Source organism: Balaenoptera ricei, chromosome 2 (genome assembly GCF_028023285.1).
Source record: "Balaenoptera ricei isolate mBalRic1 chromosome 2, mBalRic1.hap2, whole genome shotgun sequence".
NCBI lineage: Eukaryota > Metazoa > Chordata > Mammalia > Artiodactyla > Balaenopteridae > Balaenoptera > Balaenoptera ricei.
In genome coordinates, this window is record NC_082640.1 from 142,875,788 (window position 1) to 142,888,304 (window position 12,517).

General features: G+C 40.4%; 2 protein-coding genes across 2 annotated transcripts in view; both read right to left on the bottom strand.

The window, feature by feature from the left end:
• Positions 1–6,804, bottom strand: part of ATG14 (autophagy related 14) — a 37,243-nt gene extending 30,439 nt beyond the window's left edge. Inside the window, exon 1 of the mRNA XM_059914285.1 lies at positions 6,579–6,804. Within this exon, the coding sequence (XP_059770268.1) occupies positions 6,579–6,799 (221 nt within the window). The 5' untranslated portion in view covers positions 6,800–6,804. The remainder of the gene's footprint in view (positions 1–6,578) is intronic.
• Positions 6,805–8,900: 2,096 nt separating this feature from the next.
• TBPL2 (TATA-box binding protein like 2) overlaps positions 8,901–12,517 on the bottom strand; it is a 30,571-nt gene continuing 26,954 nt past the window's right edge. Inside the window, exon 7 of the mRNA XM_059915720.1 lies at positions 8,901–8,977. Coding sequence (XP_059771703.1) covers positions 8,901–8,977 — 77 coding nt within the window. The remainder of the gene's footprint in view (positions 8,978–12,517) is intronic.

Genomic DNA, 12,517 nt, shown 5'->3' on the forward strand with positions numbered 1-12,517 from the left:
GAATTACTAGCCATCAAATTTTTCTCCCTTAAATTCTTTAGGCATTCAAGGTTATAATGTTTATGAACAAATGCAATATGAAAAAACACAGTCCTTATCAGAATGGTTCTTTTATCTTATGTTAGAATATTTAGGTATGAGAAAATACACAGCTGACCCTTGAACAATGCGGGTTTCAACTGAATCGGTCCACTTATATGCAGATATTTTTCAACAGTAAATACTACAGTACTACAGGGTTGGAATTTGGATGAATCTGTGGATGTGGAGGAACTGCAGATAAGGAGGGCTGACTATAAATTACAGGCGAATTAACCGGTTGTTCAAGGGTTAACTGTAGTAAAAACATATACTCCACCGGCAGGAATGAAGGTTAAGTGATTAGGAGAAAGCAGAAACAGAGCATTGTTTCGTTTTCTCCCTTGTAAAATGGGAATAGTGATTATCCTACTTGGTTACAGGGATTAAATAAGATAAATGTGAAAGCATCAGGTACAGGCACTTAGCACATAATATAGGCTAGTTTCCCTTTTCTTCATTGCAATGAGTGATTTTGTACTTAATCTTACTAATGTATTAAATTGAATATATATATATATTTATTTATTTATACATGTATTTCAGATCTGGAGGTAAACTCAAGAATTAGCATAGCCCAGCAATAAGTAAGGCACACTACTCTGAGTTTCCTCGTTCTAAAAACAGATTAATAACTCATGGTTTTGTGGTAGGGAACAAATGACATAATAAATGTGAAATTCCTTTATAAATTCTAAAAAGTACACATAATGGCAAGAGTAGCCACTGATACTGATTGAAAACAAAAGTTTTATTTTCTTAGCAGATCCACATGTATTGGCATAAATACAATTAATAAGCTGCATGGGATGGGAGTTGTGACCTTTCTTGAAAGACATAACCAAACAGAAGTCAGGTTGATAAACCCTTGTCTAAAGATGGGGAGTCGAGCTACCTATAGAGCTTTTATTCTTCTGAGTGGGGCATACAAATGTGGGCCCAGAACCGAAATCCCATGACAATATTTTTATAAGCTACAGTGACTGACAACCAAAGATACTGGAGGGCAGAACAGAGATGTCTAAAGGGTAGTTTTTTGGATGTTGGCTGTGTCTTCCCCTTGAAATGTTTAGTAACATCTACATTTCTTGCTTGTCCTTTATCTCACTTCTCAATTTGTTTAGCGCCCATATTTCTGTTTCTTGGTAGAACTGTAGTCATATATTCTTAAAACTCATCAGTGAAGGTAGTGCTGCATCATTCCTGATTCAGGGTACATATAAAAGCAACACTGGAACTTCCCTGGTGGTCCAGTGGGTAAGACTTCACGCTGCCAATGCAGGGGGCCTGCGTTCGATCCCTGGTCGGGGAACCTGCATGCCGCAACTAATCGTTTGCATGTCACAACTAAGAAGCCCGCATGCCGCAACTAAAAAGATCCTGCATGCCGCAACTAAGACCCAGCGCAGCCAAAATAAATTAAAAAAAAAAAGCAATACTACCCATATTGCTCATAAATTTTGCCTTTCTTTTTGATCCACACTTTAAAATAACTGGTTCCTAAACCAGCAGGCAGATGTTCCTGGGTATCCTCAGATTATGTTCCCTGTCTCATTCCTACACTACCATAAACTAGTAAGCAATTTTTTTCAGTTTTGAGTGGAAAGATTACTTCAACTTGTTATCTGTTGGGTAGCAGTCTTATTTTTGGTGTCAGATAAATGTATAATCCAGAAAATTATGTTCCTGTTAAAAGACCTGTAATTTTTTTTTTTTAATTTATTTATTTATTTAATTTTTGGCTGCTTTGGGTCTTCGTTGCTGTGCATGGGGTTTCTCTAGTTGCAGCGAGCAGGGGTTACTCTTTGTTGCGGTGCACAGGCTTCTCATTGCTGTGGCTTCTCTTGTTGTGGGAGCACGGGCTCTAGGCGCACGGAGGATTCAGTAACTGTGGCACGCAAGCTCAGTAGTTGTGACTCGCAGGCTCTAGAGCTCAGGCTCAGTAGTTGTGTCACACGGGCTTAGCTGCTCTGCGGCATGTGGGATCTTCCCGGACCAAGGATCGAACCCATGTCCCCTGCATTGGCAGGCGGATTCCCAACCACTGTGCCACCAGGGAAGTCCAAACCTGTAATTTTAAAATGTTCTCCAGTACAAGATCCAAAGGAGATTGTGTTGAGAGTACTGCTTAAAATCATTCCTCTTCATCTCTTAAGGAAGCACACACATCAAACGGCAGATGAAAAAGCAGAAAAGAAAGTGGGCACTGTTTTCGGACTGAGGCCAAGGTGGGAGATGAGGAAAGGATAGTGCTAGGAGGGTACCAAGGTTGTAAGGAAGTGTTCCCACTGAACAATAACAAAAAAAGTAGCGCATTCAGGTATTTTTCAATCTAACTGCCAAACTCATACTGTCCACAAAATTATGTAAAGATGCATGTTCCCTTCTTAGGAGTTAAAAGAACTAATTATTGGGAGACAGATTTGTTCTTTAATATCTAATTTTCCTTGAACTGCTAAACCATTACAAACTATGTATTCAGCTAGTCTGTTAATGAAACCTGAAAAAAACACATCTACATTCACAAGAACTTTGATATGCACATCACATTCAAGATCCTTATAGGCACAGCTAATCTGGTTAATTTACTGAAAAGAATCAGAGGTTAAACAAGAGTATTTAAATTGTGCTGTAAGCTTCCATATTTTATTTCAAAGTGGTTTCCCACAGTTAGTGAGGAGCTTTTCATAAGTAAAAGGAAAAAAGAGTCTGAAAGCAAAATTTTTCATAAATACTGAAGACAACAGAATATCTCACAATCAACCTTTGGCCCAAGAAATTTAAGGCTTATTAGTAGTCAGTGTAAAGCTTTGAGAGCAGAGACCTGCCTTTCTCTTCTGTAACTGCCAGAATATTTTATGCAGATAACTGTACCCAATGAGAGCTCAGTAAAACTGACTTGACCATTAGGACGGTGGTCCTGGGTCTCGACAGATTCTCACATCCTACTAGATGCTAGGCACTGTTCTGGGAACAAAGGAAAATAAACAAGCAAACTCCTCTTCCTTAGGAATACAAGGTTCAGAACGGGGAACAATGGAAAGTGAAGTGAAGCTGTCTGTTATCCCTGAACCTTAAAATTTCTTGTTCATTTCTAAATTTTGAATGGTTCTGGTATTTATTTTTCACTTTTCTGCTTGGTCATAAAAAGAAATCCACTGTAACACATCCCTCTTCTGAAAATAATTTGTATTTCAGTTTCTAAAGTTGTCTTGCCTTTACCATTCCTTCAACAATCTGCTTATTGTGTGCTGCCCACTGCTGCTGCACTAAGCACTGGGGATCTGACTGAACAAAACCAGAATTCATGCCTCCGTGGAACTACATTCCGGATGCAGTTACTTTCCTCAAAAAAGTAACACCACTTACCATGCTCAATACCATGAAAGAACTGAGTATTGTGACAGAAATGGGGGGAGAGATGGAAGTGGGGACCTATCTTAGTGAAGGTCAGGGACGTCTCACTGAGGAAGTGACATTTAAGTTCAGACATGAAAGGAAAGGTGACAATCAGGAGGAACAATGTTCCAGGCAGAGGGAACAGCAAGGAAAAAGACCCACGGGTGGAAAAGTTTCATGTGTTTGAGGATATGAGAGAAGGCCCAACTACTGAGCTGTGAACATGAGGATACATGGCAAGCGTTTATTTTTTGAGTACTTAATACATGCTAGACATCATGCTAAGTACTTCAGTGCATGCTCTTATGTAACCACTACCAGAAACCTATGAAGTTAGATACTCCATTTTCAAAATGAAATAAGCACAGGAGAGATTAAGAAACTTCAAAATCACATAGCAAGTGGTGGAGCTTGGATTCAATTCAATACAGCTTGAATCCAAAGACCACATTTTAAACTCAACCTTACAGCCAAAGTTAGAAGGTAGGCCGTAGCCAAATCACATGGGGCTTAACATGCCATAGTAAGGAGCCTGAATTTTATTTTAAATAAAGTGGAAAGCCACTGAAAAAGTTTAAGCAGAACAGTGACAGTATCTGATTTACATTTCTACTGTGGCTGCTGTGTGAAGGCCAGAGGGAGGCTAGGGAGGAGCTGTACGTGTAAAAGAAAGGAAACTAATAAGTAGCCAGGAGAGAAATGATAGTGGTCTGGACTAGAAGTAGACAGATTCAAGATCTACTCTGGAGCAGATCAAATTAGACTTGTCAATATTTTGGATACACGGAGTAAGATAAAAGGAAAAAGCTAGGATAACTCCCGGGTTTCTGGCTTTAGTGACAAATGGGTCGTGATTTATAACAATGAAGTGATTCAGAATCATATTAAGTTTGGGAAGGAAGGGTAGATTGACCCAATCATTCAACAAATCTTTATTAAGCTTCTACTATGTGAGGATACAGCAGAGTACAAAACTGTTTTGTTCTCACAGAGCTTACATCACTGGAGCAGGGGGCAGTTAGACAAATTAATATGTAAACCACAGACGGTGATAAGTGCTATGGAAAACAATAAAGCAGGTTAAGTGGGAAAGGAGGTTACTATTTTAGTTGAATAGTCCAAAGAAAGAGTTCCTCTAATGTATGAGCAGAGGCTTAAAGGAATCAAAGGAAGGAGCCCTGAAGACTTCTAGAAGAAAAGAGTCCTGGCAGTCTGAATAAGACTGCAGTGGTCCTGAAGCAGGAGTCTTCTTGGTATGTTTGAGGACTGGCAAGGAGGCCAAGATGGTACTGCAGAGTGGGTAAGGGAAAAGCAATAGGAGATCAATGGAGGAACAGACAATACAGATCTTTGGATAAGGACTTTGGCTTTTTTTACTTTGGGTAAAACAGGAAACCCCTGAAAGATGTGAACAGAGGAATGGAGGAGTGGTGTTACTCTGGCTGCAATATGGGAATCACACTATAAAGGAGAAAGGGTGGAAGCAGGAACTCAAGAGGCAATAATCCTCTGGTGGACCAAACCAGGAGGCAGTGAAAGGGTTGGATTTAGGATCGGTTTTGAAGGGTGGATGGGATTTGTTGATGGGATTATATATGGTGGCATTAAGAGAGGGGTCAAGGAGCACTGGAAGGTTTTTTTGGCCTGTGCCAGAGAATGAGGTTACCATTTACTGGGCTGGAATGAGCATGAGAGGAACAGATTTATGATGGATAATCATGAATTCAGTATGCCATATTAAGATGGAGATTCTCATTACAAATTTAAATACAGACAGAGTATGCAGCTGTTTTCTTGATTTCACAAAGGCCTGGGTTGGAGATACAAGTCTGGCAGTCTTCAGCATATAGACGATATTTAAATTATGGGAATGAATCTAAGAAAAAGTATATAGAGAAAAGGGTCCAGAACTGAACCCATGATAAACTCCATCAGTTAGACATTTCCACCTCATACCTAGTATTCTTATAATAAAACTGTGTTAATTTTTAAAGCTATTATTTATTACATCAGCAGTTTCTAAAGTCATCAAGTACATCAATGAGACACAGTGATGAACTAAAAGACTGAATCATACAAATCTCCTCAAAAGAAAAAGAAATGAACTCCATTCGTGATGCGAGGACTGTCAGCAACTCAAAAAACACTTCCAAATACAGCCGTTATATAATCCAGTGGTCAAGTGCATGGCATATGGGTTCAGGCTGCCTGGAATTTAATTCTGGTCCCCACACTTATTATCTGTGTGACCCAGGGCAAGGTACTGTGCAGTTTCCTTAGCAGTAAGTTACAGAAAATAACTTATCGGGTTCTTGTAAATGAATTAATACCTGAACTTTTGCACTGAAAAAATTAGCTGGCTTACTATCACTGACACTAAGTTATTGAAACAGAAGTTGAGCCTGAGAGACCTTGCAGCTAATCACACTAATTTTTCAATCATCTTAACCAAGGACTTGTAGGTCTCTGTTTAAATTTCAAAACAAGGCCAAAACGCGTTCTTGAATTCTCTTAATTAAGGGCTTGCAGGTCCCAGTCTGGATTTTAAAACAAAGCCAAAACACATACCCAAACTCCTTAGCATCTAAAACAATCTTTGGAAAAGGGAGGAACTAGCTAGCCTAGTTCACACATTAGAGTAAGCATGTCTGATAAGATCCATCTGTGACACAGGCTACCAGGGCCCGAATCCCTCTTAACCAGTTGTTTTATTCTCTTCTAGAGAATGAACGTGCTTTCGAAAACAAAGGTTAAACCCAGCATTTGAATGGGAGTGGAACAAAGTACCGAGAATCCAACTCTATGGCAGTAATAGAAGACCTCTCCACAGCCACCATCTATCCCTTTTCCCTAGTACCCAAGAGCACCGTGAGGTCAGACTCCTCTCGAGTGGGTTAGGGGGAAACGGCGACCTTCTCTCTTCTGGCCTCCATCCCCGACTCTTTCCCCTGGGAGCAAAGCGCCGGCGCAAAGCAGTTACCCTCCCTACCTCCCCCTCCTCTCGCTGGGCTCCGGGGCCCAAACTCAGGCCCCAGGCTCCAGCCTCCGAGCCGGTGGAGACACCCAGGTTAGAAACCATAGGGCCGTGGCGGCTGCCTTACCTTTCACGGTCGCGGCCGTCGAAGTAGACGAAATCGCCGCTCTGGACGCACTTGGCGCAGGTCAGCCGCCGGCGGGTGGTGTTGCACAGTGGGCACCGCTCGACTGCCACGTACAGCCCCTCCGCGTCGTCCACGGAGTCTACCAGGTCCCGGGCGACGGGCTGGGGCCCGCAGCCAGGAGCCTCCGGCGCCCGGGATCCCTTCCCACTGGGAGACGCCATGATGGCCTGAGAGCAGAGCCAGTCACGTGGGATTTTGTTTTCAACCAGGTGCATCCTGGGCGAGGAGGAGGGGCCTGGGCGGGGCCTGGGGAGGGGCCGGAAGCGCGGCGGGAGTCCCGCGAGACCCTCGCCCGGCCTCGCCCGGCCTCGCCCACCCCTCGGCCGCCGAGGGCCGAAGGGGCAATGGGTTTTTCTGACTGCTCGGGGGCGGCCGTTTCCGAAGTAGGAATTATGTTTAGAGGAGCAAGTCAGCCCAACAGAATGTCATCTGAGGCTCAATCACGCCCAGGCTACACGTTAACGCCTCCAGCTTGTGCAAGAAATAGTAATACGATGCCCTAAGGATTCTGGGAAAACAGACTGGGAACACAATGAGGGAATTTCTGTCATTCGCTCTGGATGCTTTTAAATTTGGCTAAAACTACCGCAGAGTTGGGTGAGGGAACTAACTGGGTCTTGGAACGAGGTTGAATTTTGGCCCACCCGCCTTCTTAATAGCTGTGTAATTCGGGGCAAATTCCTCACCTCTCTCTGCCTGTGTTCTTAACTGTTAAATGGAGAGAATTTCAGAACCCACCTAAGGATTAATAAGTAAATCCGTTTAATAGTAATCTGATAAGTACTTTACCAATAATAGCTAACCAGTGGAAACAACTGTACTGAACGTGTAAATCAAAGTTGTATCTTTCTGAAAAATAAATTTTAATGTCCAGCCTTCGGCCGCTTCTCTGGGCCATATCTTAAAGAATTTGAACTAGGTAGAATTTAACATGGTTAGATGACTCCAAATTTCTTTCTGTGGGGATAAATAGGGTAGGTTGGAGGATTATATCAGAGTAACTAGTGTGTGAATATGCCTGTAAACTACAGAAGAAAAAAAATGAGGCTCATAGGTCAAATGATCCAGACCACTGATTCTCAAGGATTATTTTGGCAGGCTGTAAATTAATGACTGCCCTAAATTCTCTCTCCAGCTAGGGCTTCTCTCCCAAGTTCCATACCCCCAAATTCATAACTGCCTACACTAGGCTTAAAGTAATGTACAGTGACCACCAACAAACTCAGCAATTGGGAAACTGAAATTAAAACTGAACTCTCAGGAATTCCCTGGCAGTCCAGTGGTTAGGACTCCAAGCTCTCACTGCTGAGGGCCACAGTTCGATCCCTAGTCGGGGAACTAAAATCCCATAAGCCTTCATGGTGCCGCCAAAACAAAAATAAAACAAAAAAACCCTGAACTCTCCCTCCCCACAAATGTCTCCTCATCTTAGTGAAAGACAATCACTGCCCACTTGAGAACAAGGGCCACGACTCCTGTTAGCCCATCCCTCCCTGTTAATCTCCACCTCTCCATCAAATGCGGCTGATTCCACAACCTAATTAGGTCTTGAAGCTGAGCTCTTTGCTCCAGCCTCTTACTCTTATCTGGTCTATTTTAATACAATTACATAGGATTATAAAAGTACCCCAAAAAAGCGCAAAATCCCTAAACTGTTTTCAAAATAGACCTTATACTAAACCTGAATGGTTCCTGAAAGTTTAAGATTTATTTTTAAGGGAGAGAAATAATTTTCTCTGACCATTTCAAACAAAAGGATGTTTAATTATTTAATTTTTCTTAAGTTTTCAGACTTACATGTTTCATTTGTATTCTGACAGGATCCTTCACAGGCCGGTACCTAATGGCCAGGATCATCTACTCAATATTTAAAAAGGCAAAAAATAGACAATTTTCTATCCTGTTTTATGCAGTTATTTGAAATTTCTATATATTGCTATATATTTTTAGAGAACACATGTTAATGTACTACATCTTTAACAAGAGCAAAGCATTAAATTTTAATGATGTTACAGTATCATTCTAGCAAGGCCCTAAATCCTTCAAATTCTGAAGTAAGTTTACTTTTTCCATTTTAAAAATAACATACATGAGTCATTTTGAAAAAAAGTTTCTTCATTTCTTAGGCATGGTTACTCATACAGAATAACACTTTAATAACTAAAGTCAGAATGTGCATGGAATGTCTATAATCCAGCTGTTTCTGTGCTGGGCTTATGCACATATTCAAACCAACATACTGTGAGATGTTGAATGATATACTCAGGTTTTTTTAAAACCCTTTAGAATAGGATAGATGTTTTCAAATGCTTCATAGATCTCAGAACGTTCTTTGGCACCTATGAAGAAATCCAAGTTTACATAATCTTTAAAAACAATACTAAAATTTTCTTAAGACTAAAACTTCATTGTCATCTCCAGTTACTTTTAATACAATAACATCTCTTTAGGTGTACCTGAGAAGTGACATTTATTCCTGGTAAAGACAAAAGAATTTGGTGACCACAGCTACATTCCCACAAACACATACCCTAGAGCAGAGTTCTCCAGTATCAGTATGTTTTTAGCCTCCTAGGGCATAGTATGAAATATGGAATGTTATCTCTCAGTGTGTCATGAACGTGACCACAGAACATGACCTTCATCAGCACCTGTGGGCACTTAGCTACCAGCAAAAGGAACTTACTTTGATCTACTCATGTCTAGTCAACATGCTGATTCCCTAATACTGACTGAGACAAACTATTCTAAAGTTTTAAATGTCAGTATATGGGAAGGGATTATTAGAGGGGAAAATTGTACCATTGTTACCCTTAAAGTTAAGTTTCAAGAGCTCTTTAATTATAACTGCTCTAGGAATTAAAAATGGATAAAAACGTGAATTAGACAGTCCCCACCCTTGAAAGAGATTATCAGTCAGCCCTACTCATATCTCTCACCACCAAGCACCACTACTAACTTTCCCCTTTCAAAGCTATGCAGGCACCTTATGCTAAGGGTTAAGGACCAGTGGTATTTATGTTTATGTGGAACTGTCAGCTGATCAGGAAACTATTATCTGATATTATTGGGCAGGAGGCAAGGAGATTAATGAAAATATAAAAACTGTTAGCATGAAGAAAAATGGAAGTAGTTTAAGTTGGTAAAGACTCGTTCTTGAGAACTATAAACTTAACAAGGAGGAAGGCTCAGTAAGAGAGCAGGAATAACCTGTGAGAAGTGGTTATCTGGTTTAAGGATGGGACTAGTGAGAGGGAATTACCAAAACGAGGATCACCAGATTTGAGAAGCAGGTAGAAATCAGGATTCAGAATCCAGGATGAGCTATAATAATTTAAAAAATGGAAAATAGCAAGTGTTGGCAAAGAGACTGAGAAATTGGAACCCTCATACATTGCTGGTGGGAACTTAAAATGGTTCAGCTACTATGGAAAACAGTTTGGCAATTCCTCAAAAATGTTAAAATAAGAATTACCATGTGACCCAGCAAGTTCACTCCTGGGTATCTGGGTATATACCCCCCCAGACTGAAAACAAGTACTCAAACAAATAATAGGCATGTAGACGCATATTCATTGCTGCACTATTCATAATAGCCCCAAAGTGGAAACAACCCAGTGTCTACCAACAGATGAATGTATAAACAAATTGTGGTAGATACATACAATGTAATATTATACTGCCATAAAAAGGAATCAAGCACTGATACATACTGCAATTGGATGAACCTCAAAAACATGCTAAGTGAAAGAAGCCAGACATGAAAGGTCACATATTGTATGATTCCATTTATATGAAGTCTCCAGAATAGGTAAATTCACAGAGACAGAATGAAGACTGGTGATTGCCAGGGGCTAGGGTGAGGGAGAAATGGGGAAAAACTGCCTAATGATATGGGACTTTATTTTGGAGTAATGGAAACATTTTGGCACTAGAGGCGGTGGTTGCACAACATTCTGAATGAACTAAATGCCCCTCAATTGTTCATTTTAAAATGGTTAAATTTGTGCTATTTGAATTTCACCTCAATAAATTAAAAAAAATTTAAGAATCAAAAATGAAGTACTTATAAGCCTAAAACCGGGGGGTGGGATAGGTAAGGGCAAAAAGTTACTTATTCATTGCCAAAGAATTTACTCTCTGAGTCTCCACCCTCAAAGATGTGGGGTGGGGAGGAAGGTGAATTATTGACATGGTTAACAGAAACTCTGTACCTCTGAGGTAGGAAAAATCCCTTAAGTCTCAGCAAATTTTAATTATAGCACTAAAATTTTAGTTTCTAAAGAGATTGGTTTTGTAGAAACCAAAAAGTGAGTTGGGGAAGCAGTTAAGTAAAACACTACTATAAAAAGACTCTCTGCCTCTGGTTTGATGGACTTCTTCAGCTTCTGGATACATTTGAACAGAACAACTTTAATTGGGAGACAGTGAAGTATAATAGGTATAGCAAACACACACACATTCACCCAATGCCCCCCTCCCCTAAACTAAGGTTCTTTTTATATTTAATTGAGTAACAGAGTATCTAGGTCCAGCATTTTGGGTAACCATGTACTCCGGGATTTTTTCGTAACACTTAAAAAAAAATCACACCTAAGAGCATTACATTCAAGCCCAAAAGAGTATAGCGTTCTGGCATCCCCTAGAGAGTAGAAAACACCCATCACCCAAGACGGAATGGACGTTGAGAGTGATCATTATTTTATATCATAGAAAAACAACTTTAGACACAAAAGGGCTTTAGGGAAATTATCTAGTACAATTTTTTTTATTTCCTGTGTGGGAAAACGACGCCCAAGTAGTTGAAGTTCCCCTGAATCATGAGTATCAGCTGTGAGGGAAGACCTCATGTATCCAGTGTTCCTTCCTTTACACCAAAAGTCATCAAATAAACATTGCCAGGAATTGTAAATCCCAATGAGGGGATTTGGTCAATTTAGTGAAATATTTCCTCACTACAGTATTGGCATAAAAATTTTGAGGAAACCTAAATTGTCCCCATAGTCCTATTAATAATCAATCTATAATCAAACATCCCAATTTGTAGCACCAGACTCCGATTATATATATGACCCTTGTCTTTTAAGCAAAACCTACCAGTCCTTTCCTTCAAGTAATGATGACCACCACTTTGGGGGATAAACACCATTCCTAACTGTGGCAAATGAGGTAGAAATTCTGTGGCTGGTGCATTGGAGAAAGGACTGGCTTGAGATCAAACCATATGGGCTCAAATGCAAGGTCTACAACTAACTAGGTTTGAAATCACAGGCAGATTGTTAAACTTCTGAGTTTCCATTTCCTTACCTATAAATAAGGACAACAGCCTTCTCACAGGGTTACTATAAGGGTTACATGAGCAAGTTTTTGCAAAAAGTCCTTTGCAAACCATAACATTTAACAAGATCTAAGCCATTTTTATTGTCCTAGAAGAATGTACTTCAGGATTAGGGATGCTGGGATGGCTGGCCCATGTACACATGGCTTATCATTTGGTTCTGTGAGAACCAGTATCACGTAATTTGTCTCCTCCACCAGGGCAGGATTTTTGCCAGATGAGGGGTATGTTATATTTGCTTTGGCATCCTCAGCACCTAAAACAGTAATATGTACCTGGCAGGCACCCAAAGTTTCTTAAATATCTATCACCTGTCGATAAGGTTTGTAAGCTCATCCCTACCCCTTAGCCAGCCCAAATATCACTTTCCAATACTACTTGGATTTTACAATACTATTCTTATACCAAGTCACAGCTACACATCTTATTTTTCCAAGTGACAGCATACGCGTGTGCACAAAAGTGAAAATCTTACAAATTGCAAAAAAACCCAGCATTTAATCACTCAAGGTATACATTTTACAGTATATACTAAGTCACT